This window comes from Epinephelus moara, chromosome 21 (genome assembly GCF_006386435.1).
Source record: "Epinephelus moara isolate mb chromosome 21, YSFRI_EMoa_1.0, whole genome shotgun sequence".
NCBI lineage: Eukaryota > Metazoa > Chordata > Actinopteri > Perciformes > Serranidae > Epinephelus > Epinephelus moara.
Genome location: NC_065526.1, coordinates 12,630,929 through 12,644,974, shown reverse-complemented (window position 1 = coordinate 12,644,974; position 14,046 = coordinate 12,630,929). Strand labels below are relative to the sequence as shown.

The 14,046-nt window shown below is 42.5% G+C and overlaps 1 protein-coding gene across 1 annotated transcript; it reads right to left on the bottom strand.

Annotated features, from left to right (window-relative positions):
* Nucleotides 1-1,935: 1,935 nt before the first annotated feature.
* LOC126382990 (BTB/POZ domain-containing protein 2-like) lies at nt 1,936-8,751 on the bottom strand. The gene is made up of 9 exons (XM_050033323.1): nt 8,195-8,751; nt 7,975-8,094; nt 6,675-6,831; nt 5,482-5,587; nt 5,189-5,386; nt 4,890-5,082; nt 4,515-4,602; nt 4,263-4,409; nt 1,936-2,587 (listed from the first exon to the last, which is right to left on the bottom strand). The coding sequence occupies exons 1-9, from the start codon at nt 8,749-8,751 to the stop codon at nt 2,426-2,428; spliced, it is 1,728 nt and encodes a 575-aa protein (XP_049889280.1). The 3' UTR covers nt 1,936-2,425.
* Between the last annotated feature and the right edge of the window lie 5,295 nt (nt 8,752-14,046).

Genomic DNA, 14,046 nt, shown 5'->3' with positions numbered 1-14,046 from the left:
TGTGACTCCTGAAATTCAGTCATTTCTCTAGTAGCGTTTAATTCTATTAACATAAATGCTTTTAAGGGAATAGTTCATCATTTTGAGACATACGCTGATTCACTTTGAGGCAGTGACGTAAATGTGACGATCGATACCACTCTTGCATTTGTATGCTAAATATAGCCCAAGGCAACAGTTAGCAGCCGGTTAGCTTAGCTTAGCACAAACACTGAAAAGAGGGAAACTATTGTTCCACAGGCATACATCTCAGGGGGGAAGTAGGGGACACATCACCCTCATCATTTAGAACATGTGCACTTGTCTCCCCAGTTAAAACATGAAAGTAGCAGAGGACTTCTGCTGTGACAAAATTAAAGACAGTTACATCAAGTAATGGCACACATTTTCTGGTGGAGGACCCCAAACTCCCCAACGTTGAAATGAAACCTACGGCAGTATATATTTCTCAGCTCATCTATGGCAGAAATTGTTTAGCTGTCTGTCCAACAATATCAAAATCCACCTACCAGCATCCCCAGAACTCAACAGTTAACATGATATATTTAGCATGATTACTCTTTGCAGAAGCCTAAGTGTAAAAACCACAAATAGCTTTTTTATAGGGGGTTATGACTAATGGTACATGTCCAGAGGATTCGCCATGCCTCCCATTCATTGTCTATGTAAGCAGCTGTGCAATGCATTCTGCCTTCAGAGAGATGGGACATTAATCTATTTGCATGAAGCTGAATCTGTCCCACTTTACGCAAATCCGGGGCGTCCAGAGTGACTCGCCGTTTTGGAAACTCATAAAGACTTTGAAAACCGAAAACTTAAGGTCTCTACCTGAATCTATTTCCAAGTTAAAATAAAAGTTGAATGAATTAATGTCTAAACTGAAGCCAGATTTAGCAACTGCATGGCTTATTCTCACCTTAAAGGTCTCCAGAGACACATTTTCGTAAACTCTTCTTGTAACATGGGAGAAAGTTTCCAAAAGCGCTGCCATGTTGGTCAGGTATGAAATCTAGGAGCTGACAGGCCTAGTTGCACACCCATCAAGCATCCAATGCTGGAAAATGGTGAGACCCCTTGCGTCAAAAAATGACCCTGTACCATAAGAGCTGTTGCCAGGCAACCACCAGATATTCTAGGAAGTTACTACGCAAAGCAAAGAAATCAAATTTTCTCAAACAATATAAATTGGCTGACAGAAAACTTTTTTTTTCCAAGAATAAACTGTGATTAGATAATATTAAGTATTGTTCTACTAAGAGAGCCGTAATGAGTGCATTAATTTTAATGTCTTTAACATGTATGAATCAGTTGTGCTTTGTTACAGTAATTCCACAAAATATGTAATTTAAAGCACTTTCAGTAACCATGTCTATTTATGTCTATGTACAAGAATTGTTTTTCTCAAACTCAGACATTCAAGGATTTTAAGGACCTGTGAGAATCCTGTAACATATTTTTGCTGTAGGTTAAGTGTGTGGGTTCCTTTCCAAAAACACAAGCACCACAGTTTTTTTTCTTCACTCTTTAATCAATAGTTATTTCAAGTTACATATATAATGTTAATAAATGCCACTTTAATATACAACCCTTTAACTTCCGCACCAAGAGGGAAAGCTCTTCCGCCCACACTTTTTAAAACAAAGCTAAAAAGAAACATATCTGAAGAGTTAGTGTGCATCCATAGAACAACCAAATGAACATAATGCAAGGCCGAGAAGTGCAAGGTATCTTGGGTATAGGCAACTACCAAGCAAGGACACGAGATATCACAGATCATACTGTATGTAAAAACCCGAATGTCTGCTTACCGTTATCATGTTGTTAAGATTACTACGGAGTTTGGTTCAAAGAGTTGGTGAAGCCTATGAGGTCTATGGAAGTTACAGCTGATGTGGAACTGAGTGTGCTGGTCTGTACTGAACGGTGATGTGGATCTTGTCTTGGCAAATCTGATAAACTGTACATTCATACAGTTGTGACTCCCTTGCACTAATGCCGCGGAGTACAGGAAGGGGAATTGTACATCTTAAGTAGAATTCAGTGTCAAGCCTTATGGCGTCAATCCACAGCGGTGACATCAATACTGTGAATCATCTGAGGGGCTCCTCCCTCCCTCTCTCCCTCCCTTGTGGAGTCGGTAACAGTCATGTCTGTTTCAGAGGCTGGCATCACTACGACACAAAGGGATAAAGGAAGCCGCCGAGAAAGAGAGAGACAGCATCTCATACGACAGGCTACGCCCCATGTAGTGACCTACATCGCTTTACGGCTATTAGTCTTCCCACGTGGCCGACAGTAGTGCACTATATGGAGGGAACAGTATGATGTCAGAGAGATTAGTCCCCAGAACGGCTGCTGAGGTGTGGCCCCGCGCTGGTGTCAGGTTGTCACATTTGATGGAAGATCATAGCTATGTCAGAGGTGACTATGTATAGAAGATGACCTCGGGAATCTGTCCGTCCTCTACAGAAGTGCCGTTGTTGTTGCCCGCCGCGTAGCAGAAGGTGAAACACGTCTTTGTGCCAGTGGATGATGACTCATGTGTTACCTTCCGCATCCCCTTAGTCCCATAGTGAGAGTCTGGGCCCTGCAAGATAGACAGAGAGGGTGAATACACTGGTGGAGCCAACGCCGCACAGTGACAGATTAGATATTGCAATAAAGGGGAAAAGAACCTGTCCATTAATTGAATAATTTTTTTTATAAGTGATTAATTATTTAAAGCTGGGGAAGGCAGAAATCTGGAAAAGGAAAAGAAAACACACCCTCCTCCTGTAGTTCTCCTCTCTGTTCTAAGCCCCTCCCACCAGGCGACCATGGGCATATGCACGCACTTCATACAGTCACCCAGTGTTTCCCATTCATTGATTTATTTAATCTTATTTCATTGTACAGCTGCACGCAGCTCATTTGCTCAACCCCTCCTTGCCCCGCTCCTTTTCTCTGTTTATCAGACCACAAACGAGAGAAGAATTAGCTAGCTAGCAACCCCACGGTCTCTCCTCCTCGCTCCCCACCCCTGTAGACCACGTCCCCAGGAAGAGAGCAGGCAGCAGCTCAGGAGACAGACCTCTGGTTGGTGGCTGTAGCATGGGTGTCACAGTGGGCTGTTCGCCAGCGCTGGGTCTACGCTATGCAACGGCAGCCGAAAAAGATTGCTCTACTGGTGATGAGTCAGGGCAGTTAGGTCACATGGTGCTGGGAGTTTGGGTTACTGTGACCGCTGACTGGGGGTCAATCTCCGGAGCTGCTGCCTGCTCTCCCTCTGTTAAGGTGGTGTGTAGCGGTGGGCAGTGTGGCAGAGGACTCACTGTGATATGAGGCTCTAGCTAACGTTAGCTATGTAAATCTGAACTTGAAGCCGCAGCCGTGAGTCTTTGGTTAGCAGACGACTAAACAGTTAGTAACCTTTTTCTCTATCTCTCAAACCCTTGCAGATATTGACTTGTGTTTTACTTTGTTTATTGTCAGTCTCTCTTTTAGATTCTGTTTTTGGTAAGTGTGTCTTTCTCTTCTGGGTTGCTCTGGAGTGTAGGCTAACGTTGGAATAGCAACTTTCTCTGTAGGATTCTCTGCCATTAAAGGATAACTTTGGTATTTTTCAACCTGGGCCCTATTTCCCCATGTGTATGTGTGCGTATGATTCATAGGTACAACTTGTTACAACTTATACGTGACGCATTTGCCCCCGTTACCGTTTTAGCTCGTTTCGCGGCTCGCGGCTGCATCCGCCTCCCTCAATACTGAACCAATTTTAGAACGAGTTGTACCTATGAATCATACGCACACATACACATGGGGAAATAGGGCCCAGGTTGAAAAATACCGAAGATATCCTTTAAATCAGGCTTTTACCCGTCTCCCATCACAGCTTAGATTTTCTAAAGACTGACAACAGAACCAAGAGGAGGCACAGACATCTTGTTTCCTCTCAGTCCAGTTGAATTACAATATACTCAATGTTTATGATGGGATTTTTTCCCCCCAATGATGGCGAAATTAAACTGCCTACCCCAACTTTAAGTCACGCTTTTCAAATGTGAAGATTTGTCAGTTTTCCTTCTCTTCTATGAGAGTTAATTGAATATATTTGGATTTGTGCACTGTTTAAAAGCTGTGAAAACATTTTATGGACCAAATAATAATCATTAGTTGTAGCCCTGGTAAAAACACACATCTTTTCCTAGGTTAGACATTAAACGCTCTACTCAACAGTGTAGTGCTGCATATGTATCTGGTATCATTACAAACGCATCACTGACCTTCAGTGTAGCACAGGCAGTGTAGTTAACGTTGGGTAATATCTCCACTGGTTCTTTGAACATGACTCTGAAGGTGTTGGCCGATCCATCGCAGCTGAAGCCTGTGTCATTCTGGCCCAGCACTGTGTTACTGTCTGTGTGAATGATCTGTGTGGAGAGAAGGCAAACACAAACACGTACAAAAGTTATACTACATGCCTACAATATGGAGTGAAACTCATGACAATGTTATTAAAGGGTTAGGGTTCACACCTGTATGTTAACTTGGTAGTCTGTTGGTCCGTGTATAGAGCCGTAGAGACCGAACCCAACCACAAATATCCTTCTGTTTACTGAGAACCTGAGAAGAGAAACAGAACGGGAACATATCAAGAGGAGGATATGATAGTTAACTGTTCGTTCACAGTGGAGGCACGCACTAACCCTTGGTGACTAACTGATGCACAAATGGTTAATTGTGAAGTGAAGTATTCCTTTAATTTCGTTCTCTAGTCACAAATCAGACACCTTCTTCTTCACAACTGGCATTTTCCCTTGGCTTTGCAGAGAAAGCATTAACTATGGTCCTGCCACAGCATGCACTCTGCTATGTGCTTAAATTTTTTAAATCCTCTGCTCCTCACTCACCGTATGCGGTCGCTTGTCCCGCTGTAACCCCAGCGGCTCTCCACCTGCCCAAAGCGTGTGATGCTGCACTCCTTCCCGCGGAGGCAGCAGCGAGGCCGGTCGATGAATTCAACGCGAGGCTTTGGGTTTACTGTGAAGTGGAGGAAGAGACTCACCACCTCTCTGTCAGTCAGAATACTGGACTGGGCTGGACCTGAAGGGACAATGAAAAGACCCGAGGATCAGCGACTGGAGTACAAGATGTGTGAATGTTTCGGCAAAGAGAGAAGAACTGACAAAAAGTGAAAGCTTCTGTTCACCTGCAGCAAACTCCTCAATGGTCATGAGAGGGAAGCGGATGAGTGTGAGCGCTTTGCCCAGCACTTTGCGTTTATTCTCAGGCGTGGGCTGCAGCTGCTGCCTGTGAGCCTCGGCCTCTGCCCAACGCACTGCAGCACCAAACAAACGCACCTCCCTCACCCCGAGAGTATCCCTCTCCAACACTGCCACCAACGTATCTAAAGGAGGGAGAGATGAAAACCACTGGTCAGTCAGACTGTTTTTCTGAATACAACATGTGACAGTAGTGACAACATTCACCAGGCGTCATTACCCAAATCTATGTCTGTAAAGCCTTCAGCGGCCAGAGCATCTCCAGTGTTCTTATCAATGTTTTCTAGGCAGAGGCTGGCAAGCTGAGGCTCATCAAACAACCGTGCCTGAAATGAAGAATACACTTTTTTTCAATGACACATCCCATTTAAAAATCAGAATTGTGATCTGCACTTTAAAAGGATGAAAATTCAGTATTAAAGGAGCAGTGTGTGGGATTTAGTGGCATCTAGTGGTGAGGACTGCAGATTGCAACTAGCTGAAGCTCCTCCCATGTGCAGAGTGTGAACTCCCAGTTAGAATTCCTTTAGTGATGATTGTTCAAGAGGTTTTTACCAGGAAATAAATTATTTACAGAGGTCTTTCCCTGCCCAAAACAAACGTACAACATAAAACACTAAAATTAGTGTTTTCCTGCCCGTCATGGAGAGGCTGCTTACTATGGTGGCTGATGAGAAACGGTCCTATCTAGAGCCAGTGTTTCATTTGTCCATTCTGGGCTTCTGAAGAAACATGGTGGTGCAACATGGCAATCTGCTCAGACGAGGACCTGCTGCCTATGTACATATAAACTGCTTATTCTAAGATAACAAAAACACAATGATTCTTATTTTCAGGTGATTGCACACCAAAGAAAATATACTATACACTAACATCTATGAGTAGGACTGGTTGTTAAACTGTGACAATTTTTTTTTTTGGGAACAGACCAAAATATGTTAAAAGCACCAAGTATCAATAACTGACAAATACCAAAAGCTGGCATCAAATGTGTGCTCAGGCTTGTGATCTTGTCAGCCCATTGACTGATGGACAGATTCTGATTTAAATTAGAATTTTTGTCAATTTGGACAATATTTAATATTTGAGATCTTTGGCTTCTTTTGTCAAACAAAAACACATTTTCTTAAGTAAGGTAGTATTGTTTTGGTAATGTTTCCAAACCTCTGCTGTCCCATCAGCACCAGTATCAAAGCTATAAAACCACATCCAACTCTGTCTGTGGGTTAAAAATTTCAGCTCTGTTGCACATCACACTGACAGTTTTGGCACACTGCATCTAGGGCAGCTAAACTAAGAGCTGTAAGAACCTGCAGCTTTTGACTAATGGTATATTAAGCAATAAAGGAGGTAAAATCAGTCCTACACATCAAGTCGCATACAAGAAGTGGTTGATAGACGGGTGGAGCAGACCTGTGTGAGCAGCATGAAAGCGTTGTCTGCTCTCAGGTTCTTCTTGAGGAACTCCACACAGTGAGCCTCCAGGGCTGGCACTGCGTACTTTTTGGCTGTGTATAGTGTGGTCATCACTGTCTCAGGCCCGATCTGGACTTCATCGGAGTAGAGGAACCTGCAACAGATCCACACAGTTTAGTGACTTTATTTATAGCCCGTCTGAATCTGACTGTACTCCTTCATATCTACACATCCTCCCGTACTCTGGGATCCTCCAATTGCAATATTGACTCCCTTTCTACTCGGGATGGGAATCACCAGAGGATCCACAATACGATATTATCACGATACTAAAGTTGATATTATTGCGATTTTAAATATGTTGCTGTATGAGTATCTTGATAAAATATATTGTGATATATATATATATCAATCTATTACCTTTTTCAACTGTAAATTATGTCTGCAAAGAAACGCTGTCAACATCTGTTTTATCTAAGAAGATAAAGTTTTCAGCCTTTTGTCTTCAGCCATTTTTGCAGCAGCAAAATGTCTCTATGAACTGAAAAAGCAACTAATTATATTTGTCTAGTTGGCTACCTTAAGTTTAATTTGTATTTCTAATATTATGATAAAAAAAATCAATACTTGGCACTATGTGAAATTCCGATATTGCCACACAAAAATATCCTGACACTGTGCTGTGATGATTTTTACCCCATCCCTAATTTCCACCTTCAAATCCTGTCTGTAAAGATCTTTTCAAGCTGACATTCGGTCTGATTTAAAGGTGACACACACATCAAAATCTACACTGATGATGACTTTATAATGATGATTTTATACCTGGTACAATATGATTTTTATCTGGCTTTATTATTAAGTTATTATAAGATAAGATAAGATAAGATAATCCTTTATTCTTCCCACAGTGGGGAAATTTGAAGCAGCATTGGGTTAGTGCAAACAGGAAGCATCAGTAGAAAATACAAATATATAAGTGCATTAAATAAGTAAACTGTACAAAAACAAAGAGCAATTTAATAAGCAAACAGTATAAAACACTGTATATTGCTGGATTGTTTGATTTTATGATCTATGGATGTATTGCTGCTTGTTTTATTATTATTATTATTACTATTTATATAAACATAATTGCATTTGATGATACATTGTCAGAGCTTAATTTTACCTGCAACTTCTTGTTTTTTCCCCAAATACTGATATGGCACGATGACACTAAAAAACCAACAACACACGCCCACTTTGAGGACACGCACATCATCTGTTTAAATGGCACGCTCTCCCCCACTCTTACTTCAACAGGGCCAGAAAAGCAGCTGGCTCCACATCAGGAAGCTCGATTTCCGTTGAGGTCGTCGCCATCCCACCGTTAAACATGGCATCAAACACTGCGCTGCCCACAGCCAGAACAAACCTGTCAACAAGCAGCGACACCACAGAACAAGAGGGCGGTCAGGCCGAGTGTTGCAGCTCTGCACATTCACTGTTAGCTAACTAATGGTTTGTCCTCTTACCTGTGCGCAGGTATCCTCTGAACCCCCATTCCTTTGCCCACTAAAAAATGAACGTCACTGAGCACCTCATTGTTGAAGAGGAAAGCAAACCTCTCCTTGACGGTGCTCTTCGTCGCCTGCCAGTTGTACACCGGCTCTCGGTACACCAGCACGGACGCAGCAGCCGGGGTGGCGGTCGGTGCTGCCGCCGCCGACGCGTTTGACGCTGCGGTGGTTGCCATGTTGGACGCCGGGGTGGCCATGGCTCCTGCTGCCGCAGCACCTGCCGCAGCGGACTGCTGCAGGGAGTTCTGCGCAGTCGGCGGAGCTCCGCTCGAAACACCGTTGCTGTCTCCGCCGCCAGGCCCCAGCTGCGGATTGGGACGCCTCGCTGCTCCCTGTGCTCCGCCGGCCGCACCGACCGCTCCGCCGTTGGATGCAGGCATGGAGAAGACGCTGTTGCTGGGCTGGCTGTTTCCCAAAGGACCCGGACCGGAGAAATTAAGGCAAGGAGGCCTGCCGCTGTTGTCTCCAGCAGCCATCTTGAGCCGAGTGTAGGCGTAAACAACGCGCTTCATCGGTTCGAGTATTTCCAGTAGTCTCAACAGTTATAAGTACCCTTGGCTGCCACCTGCAGTTTGTTAGTGGTACTACAAGGCGCTGTTCCTCTGCACAGGAGGTCTAGTTTCCTCTCACACCAATATTAAATCTATGAACACGCTTGTTTATGATTACTTAGAACTAAAATACCAACTTTTTTAGGGTAATAGCGAATCAGTTGCTTTGTTTTTACCTTTTTAAATAATAATAATAATAAGAAGAAGAAGAAGAAGAAGAAATATCATTATGATTATTGTTAGTAGTAAGTAGTAGTAGTATAAATTTATTTTAGATTTAATTATTTATTTATCAAGTATCACTAGCTGCACCAGTTGTCTTTATTTATCAGATAAAAGACAGTTCTTTATACAGGTGAGGTGTTGTATCCTGCATCGGCATTTGCCCTGTCGCACCTCCACCGGTGCCATAAGGTCAGCTGCAGGGTCGACAGCTGGAGGCCGCCGTTCACTTATGTTTCGTTCACTTATGGCCTCCTCTCCTAGCTCCTTCACGGCCTTCCGCAGATTTGACCCTGCCATTCCAGCACTGTGGAGTAGTTGGACCACTGTTTTGTCAACAAAGCCCCTGGCATCCGACCTCCACGGAGTAAACCCTGGTTCAGGACCCTAATCTATAGAGTAAATACTTTTTTTTTTTTTTTTTTTTTACCACAAATGTGGTACAGTACAAGAAAAAAATCTGACATTTCTCTGCCCCTCTCATTTCCCTTGGTCCCTTTCCCCTGATCCCCTCCACCCCGACCCCCTAAACCCTGACAAGGAGAGACCATAGTAGCTAGAGAGCTGCAAATACTAGTAGCTTAACATTGACAAACAAATAGAATTATCAATGTAATTATTATCGCCATCATTACTATTAACTGCAGCCCTACAAGACAATGTACAAGGACTTAGAGGAAGCACAAACCAAAAACATGCAGAAAAAGACAGACAATAAATAAATACATGAATAAATAAATAAAAACTAAAATACTAATAACAACAGAGTAGAATAGAGTTAATGAGATTCAAATACACAATCACACACTCACACGGACACACACACATACAAAATACGAATTACGTTTGATACCACTTAAGTAAGCAACATAAGTGCAAGTCTAAAAAAATAGGTTTAAGATTTATTACTCACCATGAAACTTTTACTCTGGGGGACATTTAGTAGACCGGAGGTGGAGGATCTTAAGAATCTAGAGGGAATGTATTTGACCAACACGTCAGATAAGTAGTCAGGAGCTCGTCCATTAAGAGATCTGAAAGCTAAAAGGAATTTTTTTTCAAATGAATTCTAAAATGAACAGGAAGCCAAAGAAAAGCCGTTAAAAATAGAGTAATGTGTTCTTGATGTTAAGTCTTGGTGAGTAGACCTGCTGGTGCATTTTGGATCATCTGAAGGTTGTTCAGAGATTTCTTTGACAGGCCTGATAACAAGACTTTACAGTAGCCAAGTCTGCCTGAGATGAAAGCAGGAACAAGTTTTTCGGTATCTTCTTTAGATAAAAGAGTTTGCACATGGGCAACATTTCTAAGATCACAATAAAAGATAACATCAAGGTTCTTTACTTCATGCTTTATGTCCAGAGCCAGCTTTTGTTAATGAGTATTAAATTGAAATTGCTTTTCCTACCTCATACAACCTCAGTTTTGTCCCTGTTGGGTTGGGATTGTATCATCTGATGAGAATGAGATATACAATCAACAGCATTGGAAATCAATTTCATGCTCTCTAATTATATTTCCCAGAGGCAACATGTACAGATTAAAAAGAGTGGGTCCCAGAATGGACCCCTGGGGGACACCACAATTGACCTCAATCTTAGAAGACACCAACTCATCCAGGGACACATAGTCTTTAAATGTATCAATTAAAGATAATTTAAAACCTCCATTTGAGTCAACATTTTGGGTGTTTAGTATCCACATCCATCTTATCACTGCCTGGATCATCACCTCCGCCAAATAACTGCCCCATAAATTTCAGCAATGATTGCTGGGACACATTTGGACCATGGACCATCTTGCTGTACATAGACAATATAAACCTTAAACCCACCATCAATCAATTTCAATTTTATTTATAAAGCCCAATATCACAAATCACAATTTGTCTCAGACGGTTTACAAATAAGTTATCCAGTATCAAAGCCATCATCATTACTGACTGGAAATGATTTCTAAATGAAAGTATACATGTTAGTGTGGCTGTTGCAGCACTCCTCCCTGTTATTATGAAAATCCAGTTTCTAATACTTTGATGCACAGTATTTTAGTTGACTTAACAAAATATAACTAGTAAAATAGGATTACATGAAGCAATGAACTCTATTGAAATTCCAGTTAATCAAAATATCTTCACTAAGAACAAAACTTAAGCAAACAGATTAATTTGGAGCAGCGAAACAAATAATATTTCCCTTACCTGTAGACTTTATCCCAGACTTTCCAAGAGACGTATAGTATTTGTAATAAACTGCAATATTTTGAGGTTAAATATGATACAGAATTCCATAAACTACACAAATCTGTCTGTGGATAAGTTGACAGACATGAACAGAGAAGACAAACTTTATATCAGGCTTCAGATGAGTGAAGCTGCATGTGTAATGTTGAGATTTAAGGAAATAAGATATCTTTATTATGGGTGCGTCCATTCATCAATTTATAATGACGTTGTCTTTAATAAGGGTTGTAGCTGGCACTGAAAACAATCAAATCATGTTCTTTGTATTTTTGTTCTGGGAATTTGAGGATTATGGGAGGTGGAGGAGTTTACATACAATTTAAACTACATATAGTTGGTCCACATAAGCTGATTTGAATTGAATTTTCAGGTCAACCTGATATATATGTAAAGGATTCAGTATTTCCTCGCTAACATTTTATCCCTAGTAGAGTGAGGCTTTGAAAGTGGATTTAGGCCTTCAGGTGGGAAATAAAATTTAATTAGAAAACACTGAGGGATTGGGACTCATGACCTTTATATTAAAAACTAAATTTCATATATTGCCCTCACTATTATTATGTCTTCCTTTCAAACACCTGTGGTAAGATGCAGTTAAAACATGGATTCACTGAAGAGTCTGCCACAGTGGTGTAAGGCAGTTACGACAGGCCCCTAGTGCATGCTAGCTGCTAATTATAAAGTACACACACAGCTCAACTTGTCAGTCTTTTCATAGTTTGCACCTTAACTAGCATCCATGAATCGTATCGTATCGCATTATATCGCATCTTATCACATCATATTGTATCGTATCATACCGTATCGTATCGTATCGTATCGTATCGTATCGTATCGTATCATATATCATATCATATCGTATCATCACAATCAAATACAGACGTCATGTCATGCATATTACCCAGCAATCATCACTGCAGATCTGTAGATGTCAAAATCAACACTTTTTACACAGAGATCACGCTATATGTGCCACTACAGTCTCTTCTTTATGCCGCCTTTGCATTTTTACACAGGACCAAAAACAACGGTGGCGTCATGCTGCTCCAGTATATGATTTTAGACAGAAGGCCAGCACCGCAGAATCAAAAGAGGCGTAACTGGTGTGACTTATAACACTACAGCATTGGCCTCTCATGTGACACTTCACATATGCGTCGGCAGCGCTTTATAACCAATAACGATGGCATTAACATGACAATAACAATCATTTACTGTCCGTTAAATGGTGGCCGATCTTGTCATCTGCTCGGAGAGTAAGGAGCTTCTGGACCTCACTGTTTTCCCAACTTGAGCACATTTTTAGCAGCTGTTCTTCTTCTTTGAGTTAGCTGCTAACTGCTGTCAGCTGCTTTTTAAATCTCCCGTGGTGGGTGGCACACATGACAACACCTCATCAAAACATGGATGGTAAATGGACCTGCATTTGTATAGCGTCTTTCTAGTCATCCAGCCACTCAAAGCGCTTTTTCCACTACGAGTCACATTCACCCATTCACAAACATATTCATACTGGTGGCCGAGACTACCATTAAGGTGCCACCTGCTACTCAGTTTTAACACACTCCCACACCGATGGAAGCATCATTGGGAGCAATTTGGGGTTCAGTATCTTGCTCAAGGATACTTTGACATGCGGACTGGAGGAGCCGGAGATCGAACCGCTGATCTTCCGATTGGTGGATGACCCGCTCTACCTCTGAGCCACAGCCGCCAACATCACACCCATACCGCCCATGATCCCATTTCTACAGACATTGTTTTGGTGCTGTTACTACCCCTGATGCCACTTTAAAGGCAAGACAACTCTGTGTCCCTGTTCTGCGATTGTACCCTTCATACAGAACAGCAAGGTGGCATGACAGCGAGGAATTCCCGCCTTGAAGAGGCAGTGTAAAAGGGGCAACAGAAGTAGCTGGGTTGGGGCAGGTGTGGCAGTGGTTGTGCTGGAGGTGTAGAGGTGGTGTTCCTCACGTTTAAGTTAAGTCAGAGACAGTTTAGAAACCAGAGAGAGTCTGGAAATTAGAAATCAGAAATAGAGTATCTTTGGTTAAGTGACCTCTTTTTCCTCTGACATCTTCTTGCGTGATGATTCTGCCAGCAAAAAGAAACTGCTGGTGTTGAAAGTGACCAATCAAAGGAGTGGAGACTTCAGCCACTGTCCCCGCCTCCAGTCTCAAAATGCAACTTTTTGCATTGCGCTACTCTTGACATTGTGCGAGTGTTGAGGAGAACCGAGCGGATAGGGAGAGTCGAGCGTGAGGATGCTTTTCCACTTCCGGATACTATTGTGTGTGCGCGCGGGTTTCGAGACTAATTAAACACCATAATGGTGGCCAATGGGGAAAATGCTTTGGGCTGCAGGGGACTTTGTCGCTGCAGTACCAGGGAGTGGCCACTGGGGTAAATTTGCTGCAAGGCTGAGCTGCTTTCTAGGGGGCCTGCAGGGGCCCCAGTGCAACTACACTTTTAGGCTACACCCCTGGTCTGTCAGAGTGCTGTTTCCTGGCGAGTGCAATAGAATTAAAAATGCTGTTTACAAAGCTGGATGCATGAGTTGAAAATACCAGAAAGACAAGGTTTCTAAAATGCTTTGTCAGTTCAGAAAACAATGAATGAAATTCCTGGCCGGCATCACTGAGTGCATCACACCATCCGGCCCGCTGTTATTCATCCCCATCCCGTCTCCTCCGTTCACCCCATCTCTCTCTCTCTCTCTCTCTCTCTCCATCCCTGCCTGCTACTCATCAAACCGTGACGTCAGGGCGGCGCGGCGCGGGTGAGTTGTCCTC

Excerpts from the sequence above, each read along its gene's own strand:
- LOC126382990 (XM_050033323.1), bottom strand. The coding sequence starts at position 8,751 with ATGAAGCGCGTTGTTTACGCCTACACTCGGCTCAAGATGGCTGCTGGA. Across the intron at positions 5,588-6,674 it reads CTTTCATGCTGCTCACACAG|GCACGGTTGTTTGATGAGCC; the intron begins GTCTGCTCCACC and ends TCTTCATTTCAG. Across the intron at positions 4,603-4,889 it reads GGGACAAGCGACCGCATACG|GTTCTCAGTAAACAGAAGGA; the intron begins GTGAGTGAGGAG and ends TTCTCTTCTCAG.